We start from the raw sequence: 17812 nt of genomic DNA, 5'->3' as shown, positions 1-17812 counted from the left end.
ATCATCTTATGCCCAATTTCTGCCTCCAAAGAAAGAAGAAGTAAAAACTAAAAGGCAGAAATGAAATTCACAAGCAGACAGCCCGGTGCCACACCCTGGGCCTGGTAGTTAAAGATCGACCCCTGACCTAATCCATTCTGTTATCTGTAGATTACAGACATTGTATGGAAATGCACTGTGAAAATCCCTATCCTGTTTTGTTCCAATCTAATTACCGGTGCATGCAGCCGCCAGTCATGTACCCCATGCTTGCTCAATCAATCACGACCCTCTCACATGCACCCCTTTAGAGTTGTGAGCCCTTAAAAGGGACAGGAATTGTTCACTCGGGAGGCTCAGCTGTTGAGACAGAAGTCTTGCCGATGCCCCCGGCCGAATAAACCCCTTCCTTCTTTAACTCGGTGTCTGAGGAGTTTTGTCTGTGGCTCGTCCTGCTACAAAACCATAAACCAAAGTATCATTAGCAAATGATATTTAGCAAAGACTGTTTTTGTTACAGGAAAGGGGTTCTGATCCAGACCCCAACAGAGGGTTCTTGGATCTCACGCGAGAAAGAATTCAGGGCTATTTCATAGAGTAAAGTGAAAGCAAGTTTATTAAGAAAGTAAAAGTATAAAAGAATGATTACTCCATAGACAGAGCAGCCCAGAGGGCTGCCAGTTGCCCATTTTTATGGTTATTTCTTGATGACATGCTAAACGAGGGGTGAATTATTCATGCCTCCCCTTTTTAAGACCATATAGGGTAACTTCCTGACGTTGCCATGGCATTTGTGAACCCTCCGGGTGTTGGTAGGAGTGTAGCAGTGAGGATGACCAGAGGTCACTCTCGTCATTTTGGTTTTGGTGGTGTTTGGCTGGCTTCTTTTTTTTTTTTTTTTTTTTCCCTTTTGAAACAGAGTCACACTCTGTTGCCCAGACTGGAGTGCAGTGGTGCGATCTCGGCTCACTGCAACCTCCGCCTCACGGGGTCAAGTGTTTTTCCTGCCTCAGCCTCCCAAGTAGCTGGGGTTACAGGTGCCTGTCACCACGCCCAGCTGATTTTTGTATTTTTAGTAGACAGGGTTTCGCCGTGTTGGCAGGCTGTTCTCAAACCCCTGACCTCAGGTGATCCGCCCGCGTCGGCCTCCTAAAGTGGTGGGATTACAGGCGTGAGTCATCGCACCCAGCCTTGGCTGGCTACTTTACTGCAACCTGTTTTATCAGCAAGGTCTTTACGACCTGTATCTTGTGCTGATCGCCTGTATCATCCTGTAACTTAGAATGCCTTAGACCTCTGGGAATGCAGCCCAGTAGGTCTCAGCCTCATTTTACCCAGCTCCTATTCAAGACGGTGTTGCTCTACCTCAAATGCCTCTGTCATTTTGAAAGCGTAATGGGTAAGAAAGTGCGTGACGGATAAAGTGTGAGAAAAAATAAACAGGGTTAAACAACAGGAACGGAGTCCTCAGGGTTGGAGAGGAGCGTGGTTTCATCAGCATGGGCTGGAAAGGCCTTGCTGAGAAGAAAATTGGCACCCACAACTATCCTGGCACCGCCCCTGGCTGCGGATTGGCTCAAGCCCTCAAGATCCAATTGGGCACAAAGGTTGGAGGATGGAGTTGCAGTTGCAGTTCCTGATTGACTCTGGCAGCTGTGCATCAGCTCCCAGGGGCACAAGCCTGTGGAGGCAATGCTTCTTCTGCCTCGTTGATTGGCTGTAAAATAAGCTCATGCAGCCTCTGATTGGCTGTAAAGTGAGCCCATGCAGCCGCTGATTGGCTGCGGGTGGACGCACTCACCTAACGATTGGAGCTAGCAGGTCCTGCGGCTGATACGCAGCCTCTCAGGCCGCTCTCTCTGTGCAGCCGACTATCACGCCCCTCACGCCGCTATCTCTGAGGATCCCTAGTCGCACAAGGCCGTACCTGGCCTGTTGGCGTCCCTGGCGGTTGTTGGGTTCTGGCGGTTGTTGGGTCCCTGGCAGTTGTTGGCGGTTGTTGGGTTCCTTCACTGAACCTGCACTAACTGGGCTTCCAGTCAGCATCGGTCAGTGGATCCTTGGGCCGTGGGGCAGCCGCAGGTCGGTTAGGCCACCAGGGCGGCTCTCGTGCCAGTGAGGCCCCTGCGAGCTCTTTGAACAGACAGAGGCTAAATCTGGATCAGTCAGGCGGTGAGATTAAGCATAGTCAGGGAGTTTGCCAGGAGCCAGTGACCGCGTTCCTCAGCCTCCACCACGTCAGTCACCTGGTCAGCCCGAGGGCAGCTGGGGCGACATCCGTCTACCAAGAAGATAAGCAAGCGGCCCGTAGGTTCACAATCAGGTCAGTGCCCTTATGAGTCGACGGTTAGTCCCTTTGAAAATCAGTTCATGAGAAAATCCACTCCCTTCAGAGCCTGCCCTGTTCATTGTTTAATTAGGCTCCTGTTAAGTCGGTCTCTTGGTAAGTTACAGCCCTGCAAGGCACCCAGTCATTAATCACACAGTTATCCCGTGTGTGTCTATCGCTTTCGTTGGTAATCATCCTGGCTTTCCCTAGAAAATCGTTTTCCTCACCATAAATAGGTCAGTCATTAGTAAGTCAGCCCTTCCCTTAGGAAGCCGAACACCTTTGCACCATTCACACCCCGCTAAGGAAATACACAGATGGAAGTGTGCTGAGAACAGAGAATATTCTGGAGCCCTTTGGAACAAGAGACAGAAGGAAAATTGAGAGGCTGGGTGCAGTGGCTCACGTCTGTAATCCTAGCACTATGGGAGGCCGAGGCCGGGGGATCACTTGAGGTCAGGAGTTGGAGATCAGCCTGGCCAACATGGTGAAACCCCGTTTCTTCTAAAAATACAAAAATTAGACGGGTGTGGTGGCCCGTGCCTGTAGTCCCAGCTACTCGGGAGGTTGAAGCAAGAGAATCGCTTGAACCCCGGAGGCAGAGGTTGCACTGAGCCAAGATCATGCCACTGCACTCCAGCCTGGGCAACACAGCGAGACTCTGTCTCAAAAAAAAAAAAAAAAAAAAAAGGAAAGGAAAATATAATGGGTGCATGAGGAGTCATCACATGTATGCTCTAAAGCCGATGGAGAGAAGAGAGAAGAAATCAGAATTTTGTAGTTAAACGGATCATTACATCTCCAGCAGTAAAACCCACTCATGTTACACATGAGGAAAAAGAGGAGGGTAAAATACTTGACCACAGTTATTCCGTGCTTTACTGGCAAATCCTGGGCCGGGACCTAGGCAAGGCTCATTCCAACCATCTAACATGGGCTTTTAAATGGGAGAAAGGAGAAGGAAAAAAAAATTGACAATGCAGAAAGTGGATATGTGGCGTGAAGGAGAGAGGCATTTAACGACCTGGAAACCTGGGTGACATCTTTTTTATGTGAGAAGGAAAAAGGGCAGTCAGTTTGGAAGCTAAGGGTTGGGAGCACAGACCACTCAGAGAGGTCCTGTAAAACATGTAGAAATATGGAACAGGAAAGGAGAGGGCTGGTTCCAGAACTCTGGGAAGGGATTAGGGGTGGTCAAGAGTGGTCCCAGGCTGAGTGTGTTGGCTCATGGCTGTACTCCCAGCACTTTGGGAGGCTGAGGTGAGAAGATTGCTTGAGCCCAGGAGTTTGTCAGACCAGCCTGGGTAACATAGTGAGACTCTGTCTCTACAAAAAAAAATTTTAATTAGCTGAACGTGGTGGTTTGTGCCTATAGTCCCAGCTGCTCTGGAGGCTGAAGTGGGAGGATCACTTGAGCCTGGAAAGTTGAGGCTGCAGGGAGCCGTGTTAGTGCCACTGCACTCCAGACCCTGTATTTAAAAAAAATGAAAAAGTGGTTCCAAGTCAAATGCTGATAGGAGCCAAGCAGGGAACCTAATACATAGTAAATAACATTTTTTGAGTGCTTACCAAACGTGAGGTTCTGTTCTACTGACTCATTTAATCTTAACAACAACTCTAACATGAGTGCTATTATTATCCATGTTTTTAAAATGAGCAAATAGGCCTAGAGAGAGGTGAAGCCACTTGCACACTATAAAACAGCTAACCTTCGTATCTAGGCAATTTGACTTGAATTAAAAAAAAAGAGAGAGAAGCCAGTTGTTTGAATTTTTTGTGAAGTGCCCTGATTATTAAATGTTATCCCATTTTAAAAGTTAATTTTAAAAAGTAAACATTTGTGGGCCAAACAAAACTCATCTGGGTTTTTAGTCTCTGAAGCAGGCTGACAGTGAGGGAAGTGACTTACCCAGAATCACCCAGAAACTAGCGACAAAAATTAGGTCTTCTGACTTCTGGTCCACTTCCAGGAAAAATCTAAGTATACGGTGTGTCACATCAGGGTTAGCTGATTTATTCTTATATTTTATTCATGAGGAAATGGACTTGGAGAGGAGAATGAACTTCACCATGCTTATACAGCAGTTTTTAAGGCAAAATAGAATCATGAAAAAAACACCACATTTGTAGTCAAAGGTTGAGTCTGAAATCTATCAGCCTAATGGCTGCATATCTTGGGGCCAGTCATAGTGCTTTTGTGGAGCTCTGCCTTGCTTTTTGATGTGTTAATAATGAGATGTACCTCACAGCATTCTTGAGACTAATACAAAAGTTAGATAAAATTTCTGTCTCTAGAGTTGTAAATGGCAACCATAGTTTCTCATTAGATGTTAACCAAAAAAGTAGTTAGTAGTCATAGCATGATTCAGTCAATCAGAATTGATTCACAGCAGGGCATAGTGGCTCATGTCTGTAATCCTAGCACTTTGGGAGGCTAAGGTGGGAGAATTGCTTGAGCCCAGGAGTTCAGAACCAGCCTGGGCAATATAGTAAGACTCGACCCTCTCTCTACAGAAAATAATTTTTTAAATTAACTGGGTCTAGTGGTGAGCCCTTAAAGTCCCAGCTACTCAAGAGACTGATGTGGGAGGACTGCTTGAGCCCAGGAGTTCGAGGCTGTAGGGAGCTGTGATTGTACCACTGCACACCAGCCAGGGTGACAGGGTGAGGCTCCATCTCTTTAAAAAAAAAAAAGGATTGATTCACAGTAACCAAATAGTAGAAACAACCCAAATGCCATCAACTGATGAATGGATAAACAAAATGTGATATACCATACAATGGAATATTATTCAATGATAAAAACAAAAAGATAATTTTGCCAGAATAGGCAAATTAAGTTACGCCGTCCATGACTCCACAGGGAGAGGATAACTAGAAGCTTTGTGTGGGAAACTTCTGGACTCTGCCCTGTGTGTCTTCCCTTGGCTGATTTTAATCTCTATCCTTTAGTTGTAGTAAACAGTAATCACGAGTATAACAACTTTCAGTGAATTCTGTGAGTACTTCTAGTGAATTACCAAACCTAAGGGTAGTCTTGGGGCTCCAAAAACCTGCAAATGATTTGAGAAATGAGGGTAATCAGGGATCCTTGACATGTTCAGTTGGTATCAGAAATGAGGGGATCTTGTGGACCATTCCCTAACTTTTCAGTTGTATCAGAAATGGGATTCACCAGAACAGCCCTGACTCACTGAAACATATGGTTTGAGAAGAGGAAGGATGTGAAGTCAGGATGATGAGCCTTTGATACCTGGACTGTCCTGTGGTTACCGTCGGTATAGAAATGCAGCTGTTCTGCAAACAGTTACAGGAGATAAAAGTTACCACTGCTTTTTCAATACAATGGATCCAACCCCTAAGAAACTGACCCACTGGATGCATAAGGAAACAAACCAAATAGACAATCCCTTGGCTATTTTTATCTGTAATGGTTAAAATGAAAGTGGCTGAGGCGGATCCTGATGCTGGCCCAGTTGAGCTACAGCTGCTAGCCTCGGGGCCAGTGCTAAAGGGCAAAGTTAGGCTGAAATGACAGATGGCAAAGAAAATTAGATTCACCAGAGAGTGAGAAAAGACGAACATTTCCAAGAGGGTGGAAATCTTGAAACAGTTATTAAGAAATGAGATGAGTTAAGCAGACATTGAGGGGGTCAAAACAAAGGTCTCAATGGAGCACTCTTAGAAATTAGGTGGAGCAGTGAGAACCCAGACTGGCCCTCCAGTGTTGAAGGGCCCCCATCAAGTCTGCTATATTTACCCTAGTTTGGAGGAATTTTAAAAGCCAGAAGGCAAACATGACAATGAGAAATCTGACCTCAGATCTCCTGAGGGGACGAACTTGTGATCTAATCAAGATAAATGAAAAAAGGGCCTGGGTTGCTGGGCCTGACCCCTGAGGACCCAAAGTCATAGGCACATTAGCGGTATAATAGGGGGTGGATAAGAGATATTTCTGGGACTCATGTGGGAGCTTTATACTCTGCGATTCCAAAAAGGTTGGTGAAATTCTAATAGCATCTATGGTTAGATTGCGAAGACATAGGATTGCAAAAGTGGACGAGATTCAGGTGAAACTTTGGATGAAAATTGGAATGTTCGGACAGACTGTGTGAATGTATTTACCTAAATGTATTATGAGAAAGGATATTGTATCCAACTGGGGAAGAGTTCCCCTGCATACTATTATAAAACAGAAGGCATGTAAATCTTCCCTTCAACCAATATTGATTGAATATGCTAAATAGGAACCAATAAGATTGCCTAAGCCCACACTAATTGTTCATTTGAAACAGTACAGGGTATCTGGTGGACAAAACATGTTAGAAGCTTAATGTTTGGTTTATTTAGGCAGACTGGAGCTAAGGCCAGTGAGCACCACCCAGTGGTGAATGCTGGGATTTGGGGCCAGAAAATTTCCGTTTGACAGACAACTAGCCTATTAGGCTTTGAGTCTGCCCCGTCATTGAAGGACATAATAATCCTGACACCTGAAATACTCATGATGTGTTTGTAATGTTGGAACAACACTGTAATAAGAAGGCCATGCCCAAAAGAGTCTCATAATAAAATGGAAATTGTTTATACAGGAACATGCTACCAGGGAAGTGCAAGGAGGTACTCGTTATATTTATGAACAGGTGGCCTCTTTTTCCCTTCTGAAGAGCTGCTAGATCCTATTATTACTTGGATGATGTCTATTAATAGCTCCCGATTGACCAGCTAAGAGCTGTTTGATTTATGGATGGCAATTCCAAAGTGAATTAACAACATCCTGTTTGGAAGACTGACACTTGTATTGAGGAAGGTAAAAACAAGTCACTTCAGTGGGCTGAATTGCCTCTGTGTTTGGGTTTTTACCAATTCATGGGCAGTGGCCAATGGCCTGGCCATATGATCAGGCAGATGGGCAATGAAAAGCTGTACTATTAAAAGGACGCCTATATAGGGTACAGCCTTATGGAATTCACTATACCCAGTATCTCAAAAGACCTGTTCATACCCCCTACAAATAATAAAGTAAAAAGAGAAACAGACCTCCTTCCTCCCACAAAGGCAATTAATATCCTACCTTTTATGCTGGACATTTCTTGGCAACTTTTAAAGGATTTTTATGACTTGTGCCTGCGTTCTTAAACACTTGATTTTGCCCAGTTTTTTTCAAATTTTAAAGAAATGCTGCCATACATTATTACTCATTTGTGTCTGGCTTTGTTAATTCAATATTTTATTTGTAAGGATGGGCCATGTTGTTGCATCTAGCATTAGCTCATAGGTTTTGTTGCTGTGTAGTATCTCATTTTAAAATTCTGTGTTTACTGGCATTTGGATTGTTTAACGTTTTAGCTATTTTAAATAATACCACTGTAAACATTTTTGCATGATTTTTTGGCATACATATGCACAAACATTTCTATAAAGTATATATCTGGGAGTGGAATTGGGGGTCATAGAGTATGTGTATCTTCTACTTTGATAACTTTGTTGCCCTGATTTATATTTCCACCAATAGTGTGTGAAAGTTGAGTACCACATTCTCACCAAGACTTGATGTATTGTCAGTCTTTTAAAATATCCAGCTAGATATGTACTGGTGTCTCATGGTTTTAACAGATATTTTGCTGGTTATTAATGAGATTTTAAATATCTTCATGGAAATTTTGTTAAGATTTGTCTTATGATCCAGCTATGGTCAGTTTCTGTAAATGCTCTCAGTGTGCTTACAAAGAAATTGTATTCTGCAGTTATTGAATGCAGTATTCTCTATACATTTTTGGTCAAATTTGCTGATCAAGTTGTTGAAATCTTTATCTAGTCCAATAGTCTGTTTGTTCTATCAGTTTCTGAGAGAAAAGTGATTAAAATGCCACACTACTATTGTGGATGTCTGTTTCTCTTTTTATTTTGTAGATTTTTTTGCTTTATATATTTTTGGACTATGTTCATAGGCAAACACAAATTTTAAATATATACTTTATTCCTGTTAATGTCATCTTATCATTAGGAGATATGCCATTCTATCTTTGGTAATGCCTCTTGCTTCAAGTCTGCTTTATGGGATGTTAACGTAGGTATGTCTACATTACCTGGCTTTCTAGTTGGTATTTGCTTGGTATATGTTTTCATTCTTTGGTTTTTTAACTGTCCTTTACATTTATGCTTTGGTTGTGTCTTTTGTAAACAGCATAGAGTTTGGCTTTGGTTCTTTTTGCCAATATGGTGATCTTAGATTCATAACTGGATAATTTTAAGCCATTTATATTTAGTTAAATCATTGATGTATTGGAATTTAAATCTGACATCTAGGTACATGATCTCTACTTGTCCCAACCGTTCTATATTCCCTTTTGTATCCTTTCTGTTTCTCTGTCTTTATTTTCAAACAAGCTTTTAAATCAAAGTACACTTTTATACAGAGAAGTATTACTACAGATAGTAAGCATACAATCAAATTATCACAAAGGGAGCAGACCAGTGTAACCACCATTGAGGTCAAGAAATAGAACATTAACAACACCCCAAACACTCCACTCATGTACTACACCATTCATTACCCTCTTTATCCTTGCTATGTTCTGGATGCAAGCATGTTGTATGTGTTGCAAGTATCTTCTCCAGCCCTGTAACTTGCAGTTGTCCTCTCTTAATGGTATCTTTTGATGCAGAAATTAATGCTGATACAGTCTATTTTATCCATATTTCCTCATAGCTAGTGCTTTGTGACCCTTTTAAAGAAATCTTTGCTTACCTAAAACTTAACAAGATACTCTCCTATGTTGTATTCAAGAATTCCACTGACCAATATGGTAGCTACTAGCTACATATGACTATTGAGCCCTTATATTGTGTCTACTCTGAATTGAAGTGTGCTGTAAGTGTAAAATATATACAAGGCTTTGAAGAGTGTATAAAGAATGTACCAAATCTTACAATTCTGTGTTGATTGCATGTTGAAATACTGGGTTAGGTTCAATATGAATAACCTAGTGAATAACCTAGGTTTCTTTCACTAGGTTAAATGAAACATCTTAAAATTATTTTTAACCATTTCTTCTTTTTTAATGTGGCTACTAGAAAATTTAAAATTATACATGTAGTCCACATTTATAGCTCACATTGTATTTCTTCGCACAGCACAGTTCTACAACAGTGTCCCAATGTCCCTAGAAGTTATTTTTATGTATGACATGAGGTCGAGGTCTTATTTCCTTTCGCTGTATGGCTATCCAGTTATTCTGACACAATTTATTCAGAAGAGAGTCCTTTAACAACTTCTGTGCAGTGCCGTAGTTATCCTAAACCAAGTGATCATGTATGTATAGGTATTTTTCTCAACCATATAGCTTGTCCCACTGATATTTTTATTTATCCTTGTGTCAATACCATACTCTCTGAATTACTATGTATGTATGTATTTTATTTACTTACTTACTTATTTTGAGATAGTCTTACTCTGTTGCCCAAGCTACAGTGCAGTGGCGTGATCACGGCTGACTGCAGCCTTGACCTCCCCACCTCTGGTGATCCTCCCACCTTAACCTCTCAAGTAGCTTGGACTACAGGTGCGTACCACCACCCCCAGATAATTTTTGTATTTTTTGTAGAAACAGAGTTTTACCATGTTGCCCAGGCTGGAATTACTATGGATTTTTAAGTCATGATATCCAGTAGGAATTGGAATTGGCCATTCTTTTTGGAGACAGGGTCCCATACTGTCTCTTTTTTTAATAGAAATTTACTGAGAACAAATTTATTAAATAAATATCTACATGGGATATAAACAGGAACATTGTGCCCTGCTATACAACATTACTTACACCATTCATTTCAAATTTTATGGGAAAACAATTATACTGTGGTGGGGAGATGTTGTTTTACACTTCTCACCAAACTAAACATTATCATATTTTTCCTGAGAGAATGTCAACACTTTTCTATTTTAAGTGATCACACCACTGCACTCCAGACTGGGTGACAGAGAGAGAGAAAGACCCTGTCTCAAAAACAAAAACAAGCCAGGCATGGTGGCTTATGCCTGTAATCTCAGCACTTTGGGAGGCCAAGGTGGGTCAGGTGTTTGAGACCAGCCTGGCCAACATGGCGAAATCTCATCTCTACTAAAAATACAGTAATTAACTGGCCATAGTGGTGAATACCTGTAATTCCAGCTACTCGGGAGGCTAAGGCAGAAGAGTCGCTTGAATGTGGGAGACAGAGGTTGCAGTGAGCTGAGATTGAGCCACTGCACTCCAGCCTGGGCGACAGAGTAAGATTCTGTCTCAAAAAACAAAAATAGAACAAAGAATAGACCAGGCGCGGTGGCTCACGCCTGTAATCCCAGCACTTTGGGAGGCCAAGGCGGGTGGATCACGAGGTCAGGAGACCGAGACCATCCTGGGTAACATGGTGAAACCCCATCTCTACTAAAAATACAAAAAATTAACCAGGCGTGGTGGGGGGCGCCTGTAGTCCCAGCTACTCGGGAGGCTGAGGCAGGAGAATGGCGTGAACCCGGGAGGCGGAGCTTGCAGTGAGCTGAGATCACACCACTGCACTCCAGCCTGGGCGACACAGTGGGACTCTGTCTCAAAAATAAATAAATAAATAAATAAAAGTAAATACATAAATAAATAAAGAAAGAATTAAGGAGACATGACACTGAGGCTTCACAGACTATCTTAGTTGCCTCCCTGTCCCTACATGCTCATGAGCATCTCATCCCACATAATTCCTGCTTCTCCAGGTGAACAGGCCTTCATGATGGCCAGAGACAGAAGCCCCTGACTTGGCTAAAGATACTTTCCGCTCTCCCTATCCCCACATCCTCTTTCAGTTACCCATCATCTCACTCCTTCTGAACCATATGGTTCTGATGTCAGAGCCAGCGTAGTAAAGAGCTTCTGCTATTCCTGAGAACTGTTGCTGCTGCAAGTGATGCTTCCACTGCTACAGCTGGGTAAGTAAGGTGAGAAGCAGCACTGGAGGGGTGTTTGGAAGCCAAGACTCCAGGGTCTGGGTGTTGGTGGGGGCAGAGGATGACTATGGAGGCACAGAGAAAGAGGACATACGGGCATAAGTACCGAATAGTCAATGTGAATTAGACATCTTCTGTGTGTCAGATTTTGACAGGACTGGGGTGTCTGAAGCAAATAGCAAACTGGGCAAGGGAGAGGGATTGAGGGTACGGGTGCTATGAAGGCATGAGAGCACTAAGAGCTGTTTCAGACATTGCTGGAAGCCCTGAAGTTAAGTTTTTCAGCATTTCCATGGGCACACTTTGCCAGATGGAAAAGACAATTCAGAGGACAGCCAAAGAGGGGGCCGTACATGAGAGTCCCCCACAAATTCCTCAACAGCACCCCGCAAGTGACTCAGGTGAAGAGACCAAGATCAGGAGCTACTGGTTAGGGGAAAATTACCCCTTTCTTCCAGTAACCTGAAAAAACTTCAATGAAAAAGTGTGTGTCAACACTGAAGACAGATTCCTCATTATTGGAGACCTTGATGGATGTGACCGTTCCTTCCTAATCCATGGTATTCATCAAATGGCCACCATGTCCTACCTATTCTAAGTAAAGCGAGGCAGTTTCCAACATTCTTACACAGAAGATACCATAGTACTCTTGGCTTCCAGTGAATATTCCACCAAAGGCCACTTGGGACCGGGAAGAAGGAAATTGAGAAAGGTGTTCTATTTATTGAATGGGTAACATTTCACTACGCACCGAGCTGGGTGCACTACAAATCTTGGGGCATTCATTCTTATAGCAATGATAATATGAGATAGGTTCAGCAAATATCCCAATTTTCTAGGCTAGGAAACAGCAATGATAAGGGGAGTGACTTGCCCAGCAGCATCTAGACAGTAAGTGATGGAGGGAGAATTGATGACAGAGCCTAAGAGGAACGTTGGGGGTGGGAAGAAGAGAAGCAGAGTAGGAGCTCTGGCTTGGACATCTAGCCTTGTGGGGTAGGTGAGGGATCACAGACAATGTAGAGCCTCAGAAAATTTACTTGCCACCCCTCAAGAAGGTCTAGCGATCAGGTTCAGGCCAGACGGGGAGAGAAGATACAGGGGAACTAGTCTGTGAGGCCTGAATCCTATGGGCTTCCAGAAAGTCCTTCTGAAACTTCTTGTGAATAGCAAATAAAGAGAAGGCTGCATCCTGGAGAAACTGGAAGAGGGAAGTCAGGATGCCTTGCTGACTCCTGACCCTTCCTCCCCACAGTACCTGCTAAGCTGCTCAACTCCTCTTGCTCCTTGGAGAAGACACTGCAGTGCAGCTGTTCCTTCCATGGGATTCCCACACCCTCTGTGCAGTGGTGGATGGGAGGAGTCCCCGTGGGTGTGGATGGCATGGATGGCAGCCTCCAAGTGACCTCCACCATGCTTGGCCCCTGGGCTAACAGCACCATCAGCCTAACTGAAGAGCCAGAAATGGGCATGAGACTTCTCTGTGAGGGGAAGAACCAAAACGGAACCCATGCTTTGAGCATCCTACTGATGTCAAGTGAGGGTGGAGGGGGCTGGGTGACTGGGTGAGGCAATAAGTGGGATGGTGACAGTCACTGGGGCTAGAGAATGGGGCATTGTTTTGGCTCCAATGCCAAACTTCTCACATGCTCTCTGCTTCCAGGAAAGAGTTCTTTGGCTTCCCAGGCCTTCGTGAAAGGGCTGATCCAGGGTGCTATCTATGCGGGAATTGTAATTGCGCTGCTCTTCCTCTGCCTCCTCCCTCTCATGTGAGTACCAGGGTTAAAATTCACCTGCAAGCCTACTACCCGGCAGGTCCTGGCTGCAGCCGTGGCACAGAGAGGGCAAAGACAGGACCCCTCCCCTCAAGGAGCTTAGGGTCTAAAGAGGGAAAGAGGTACCAAACATGGTCACCACAATCCAGGGCCATGAGGACTATACAGAGCCGTAAAACTGCATCATAAAACAGACACTTTCAACACATTTTATAAAGGAGAAAGCCAAGAAGGGGCTTGGCAGCCCTGGAGAAGGCAGTAGCGAGTCCCAGGGTGCTGGCTGTGGTGGGCCTGCAGAGCTAAGTACTCATTAGCTTGGTAGAAAGTATTAATAGTACAGGTTGAATATCTAATCCAAAAATCCAAAATCCGAAATGCTCCAAAATCCAAAAGTTCTCGTGGCACCAGCATAATGCCACAAGTAGAAAATTCCGCACCTCGCCTCATGTGATAGTTCAGTGTACACAAACTTTATTTCATGCACAAAATAATTTTGAGTATTATATAAAATTACCTTTAGGCCATGTGTATAAGGTGTATATGAAACATAACTGACTTTTGTTTTTATACTTGGCTCCTATCCCCAAGATATGTCATTATGTATAAACAAATATTCCAAAATCTAAAAAAAAAAAAACTGAAATCTGAAACACTTCTGGTCCCAAGCATTTCAGATAAGGGATACCTAACCTTTGTATGCAGATGCCCAGAGGCATGTTTGAGGCATTTCCAGTGTCTTTGTGTAATGTCAGGTGCATTGAGAGTGCCAGGTAATGGCTAAAAATGAGGTTGAAAGACGTCCTTGGTCTTGGTTCACAGGGTGTTAAAACTTAGCTGCATGTATTAGCTAGAAGCATGGAGTGGGAAGGCCTGAGTTGCAGGAAGTCAGGTCAGAGGGTCAGGCAGGGGAGCCTGTCCAGACAGCTTGGACTGAATCCTCAGTTCGGAGCACTGTTAGGAAGACTGCTAAGCTGTGAAGGAAAGCTCGAGCTTGGGGTGGGACACAGATTAGAGAGTGAGAGACAGAAGGTCAGAGGCCAGGCAGGAAGCTGGTACAGCGGACTAAGCAGGAAATAGAAGGCCTGACTTGGGGCACATGATGAGGGGCAGCCAGAGAGGTGGGACTTGGGCATGGCTGGTTATGGGGAGACAAAGATGAAGAGTGAGGTGGCAGGGCAAACTGAGGAGCTATTTTCAAAGTATAATCAACTGGACTTGAAGACCAGTAATAATCTCTCTGCCAGCTGCAAGGCTCTTTCATAGCTGACCTCATCTGAGCCCCACAGCCTAATAAGCAGGGTATCCCCATTATTCAGGGTGTGAAACTAATTCCCCGAGAGGATGTGTGGCTTGCCCTAGGTCATACAGCAAGCTGGTACTGTTGTTGAGGCTTTAAATCAGAAGTTCTGGTCAAGGTAGAGCCCATGTCAGGATTTAGGGAGATGGAGAGCCAGAACCAATCCAAAGCTTATTTCCTTAGAGTGAAACATATCAGAAAGAAGCAGGCGAAGAAAGCTGCAGCAATCCAAGCAAAAAAGAGCTCGAAAGTCAGAGCAAGCCAAGAACTCGAGATGTCTCTGAAGCCTGAGGAACCAGGAAAACCCATAGTCGCCACATTTTCTGAGAGCCAGATATTGGTATGTACCTATCGTGTCTGGAATCTGGTCTATCGGAATACTGATAGTAAGACCCATAGGGAAGGGAGCACACAGTGTTTTGAAGGTGTTATCATCTTCAATCTTGCAGGATACCTACCGCTAGAGTGTGCTTTCAGGTCATTTTATAAATAGGAAGCTAAGGCCCAGAGAGGAGAAGGATGAAAGTTAAGAGAAACAATTTAACGAACAATTAAAATCAATTTACACACACACACACCAGTACACTGAATCCCCACTGAAAAGGCAGTTGGGGAAAATCCTAATAGCAGTTGTAGCATCAGGGTGGAAACCAAAGGATTTGGGCTCTGAGTGTATGGCTGGCAGCAGTCAGCTTGGTGTAGATGCCACAGGCCAAGTCAGCCTGAAGTGGTTAGAGATTAGGTCAAGCCCAGGTTACTCCTTCATTCACCCTGTACCCCACATCCTCAGCAGGGCTTGGAAGATACAGTGTCTGAAGTTGCTAGGCCTCACTGTTATTTACCGTTTATGATTCTCCAGAATCAGAATTGCCCTGCTGCCCTCCTGACACCCTGCATGAATAGTTAGTGTCCTTTAGTGGATAAACCATCTGTTAATTCCACCAATATTTCCTGCAATATCCCCCAATCTTTGTGCTGGGCAATACTGGGGTCTCAGAAATGGGCCAAACCTAGGCCTTGTCCTCCAAGAGCAGCTAGACTGGTGGAGAAGGCACCTTCACAGTCGGGGATGCTGAGCCAGGGAGTTGTAGTGGTGCAGAAGAGGGAGGGACCAAACCCACCTAAGGAAGTCAGGCAAGATTCCCCGAAGAGTCTGAGGAACAGTCAGTGTTATTGGTACTGAGGATGTACAGAGAGGGGCCAGAGGGAGAAGACCGAGTTGCAGGCTCTAACCATGGGGTTGTGAGGAAGGGCTAAGCCAGTGCTCACTCCATGTTGCTTTAATTCTGTGCACAAAGGGGTGTCATTTTAAGATTTGGATACCTCAACTCTAGACCTGTTCCAACATTCTTCTTTCTTTGTGCTATTTTGCACCTCACTTTCAGGAAAAGCAAGATAAACGAGCCAGCTAAGCCTGTGGAACGTGCATCATACCTGGAGTCACCATTATCCCTGGAATTAGAAGAGTCTGCAAAATTTATAGAGCCCACAGAAACCCTGGAGGCTCTAATAAACCTGGAGCCCCCGGACTCTTCTTAGCTCACAAAACCCTCTCAGTTCCCACACATCCCTTACACTCATTCTCCATTGAATAGGGGTTTACTCTCAGACCTAATCTTAGAGCCTCTGAAGGCAAACTTTGCAATTTGTTGTTTGACTAAACCAGAGGAAATCTGTGCCCCCCTGGGAAGGTGTCAAAAGAAGGAAAAATATATGTGACGATATGAATCCAGTCCATCAGCAAGTTGCTTTTGAGCGCCTACTGTGTGCCAGTACCTGAGATACACCTACAAGAGCACCAGGCTTTCAAGCCTTCACATCTGGATGGAGTCCCAACTTCAGTGCTCGGTGGCTGTGTATCTTTGGACAAAATCTTTCATTCCCCAACCTTTAAACATCACATGACTCATACCTGGGTGGAGAGTGGGTGAAAAGTACTGTTCAGAGATGCAGGTGAGAAAAAACATGACGATGGGCCCTGAAGGCCAAGATTCATTGGAGCTTTATCTTGTAGGACCTTATCCTGACTCCCTTAGAATGTAAGTTCCAAGAGAACAGGGACTTTTTCTGCCTTGTTTTCTACTTTCATCACCAGCACTCAGAATGATGCCTAAAATACAGTAAGTTCTCAAGAATGTTTGTCAAATGATTTAATTAAGTAATTATAAGCTGTTGTAAGGTTCGTAGCAAGCAAGTAGAGTGACCAGATATATACAAAAACATCATTCCCCTACCCTGACCCCATATATGATATATTTAGAATGGGTAAGGCTGGAGGTAAAGATGCTAGTTAGAAGGTTATTGCAATAGTTCTTGGCCAGATTGAAAGACAGGCATGCAAGGAATAAGAAAGGGATTCTGGCATTAGGATGAACCACAGCTGTGTATTGTTCCTCTCAGAATGGATGATAACCTTCCTTCTAGTAGATTTTTTTTTCTTTTTTTGAGATGGAGTTTCGCTCTTGTTTCCCAAGCTGGAGTGCAATGGTGCAATCTCAGCTCACTCCAACCTCCGCTTCCAGGGTTCAAGTGATTCTCCTGCCTCAGCCTCCCGAGTAGCTGGGATTACAGGCGTGCACCAACACGCCCAGCTAATTTTTTATAGTTTTAGTAGAGACGGGGTTTCACCATGTAGGCCAGGCTGGTCTCGAACTTCCGACCTCAGGTGATCCACCCACCCCGGCTGCCCAAAGTGCTGGGATTACAGGCATGAGCCACCGTGCCTGGCCAGATGCTAGTAGTGTTCAGTGGGTCGAAAGATGGTCATCTCTTCCCTGGGGCAATATTTGTGAGTAAATACAGTGACCCTGTAGCACCAACTAGATGGTCATCTTATACTCAGGGTGGACATTTCTGTTAGCCCCCATGTGTATAAGCACCTCTCACAGTTCACATTTCACAGAAATATCAGATGTGCCAGATAATGAGGGGAAGAAGTAAGACACTGACCCTGCCTCCATGGAGTCATGGTCTACACAGATAGACAATGAAGAAAAGCAGACAAGTGTGTAGCTTAAAATGTTGATAAGTGCTAGAAAGAAAAAAGGATAGAATACTATGAGAAAGCACAGGAAAGGAAGCTAGGTTGGATTACAGAGTCAGAGAAGGCCTCTCAGAGAAAAGTGACACTTGTCTTGAGACTTATAGGATTCTCAGGAGCTGGCTAGACAGAGGGAGCAGTAGAGCCTAGGCCCTGACATGAGAGCAGTTTGGTGAGTTCAGGAGCCCAGAGCAGGCTGCTGTGACTGGAATTGACTGAGGGATGAGCTCCTGAAGGGCCAGAACTTGCAGGGCTTCAAGGGCTCTAGTAAGAAGTCTAGGTTTGGCCGGGCGCGGTGGCTCAAGCCTGTAATCCCAGCACTTTGGGAGGCCGAGATGGGCGGATCACGAGGTCAGGAGATCGAGACCATCCTGGCTAACACGGTGAAACCCCGTCTCTACTAAAAATACAAAAAAAT

The 17812-nt window shown here is 44.3% G+C and overlaps 1 protein-coding gene across 3 annotated transcripts; it reads left to right on the top strand.

The window, feature by feature from the left end:
• Positions 1 to 1793: 1793 nt before the first annotated feature.
• Positions 1794 to 16483, top strand: SIGLECL1 (SIGLEC family like 1). 3 transcript variants are annotated; one of them, XM_017876461.1, is made up of 6 exons: positions 1794 to 2302; positions 11142 to 11264; positions 12538 to 12819; positions 12946 to 13051; positions 14538 to 14694; positions 15740 to 16483. In XM_017876461.1, exons 2-6 carry the CDS (start codon positions 11243 to 11245, stop codon positions 15764 to 15766), a joined length of 594 nt encoding a protein of 197 aa, XP_017731950.1. In that variant the 5' UTR covers positions 1794 to 2302; positions 11142 to 11242; the 3' UTR covers positions 15767 to 16483. The 3 variants fall into 3 exon arrangements, with proteins under 3 accessions (XP_017731950.1, XP_017731949.1, XP_017731951.1); XM_017876460.1 differs by having other exon boundaries at positions 11052 to 11264; XM_017876462.1 differs by lacking the exon at positions 12538 to 12819 and having other exon boundaries at positions 1800 to 2302; positions 11052 to 11264.
• Positions 16484 to 17812: the final 1329 nt, after the last annotated feature.

This window comes from Rhinopithecus bieti, unplaced genomic scaffold, assembly GCF_001698545.2.
Source record: "Rhinopithecus bieti isolate Rb0 unplaced genomic scaffold, ASM169854v2 scaffold_10264, whole genome shotgun sequence".
Classification (NCBI taxonomy): domain Eukaryota; kingdom Metazoa; phylum Chordata; class Mammalia; order Primates; family Cercopithecidae; genus Rhinopithecus; species Rhinopithecus bieti.
Note: the sequence above shows the minus strand (reverse complement) of the source record. Positions and strands in the feature narration are given on the sequence as shown.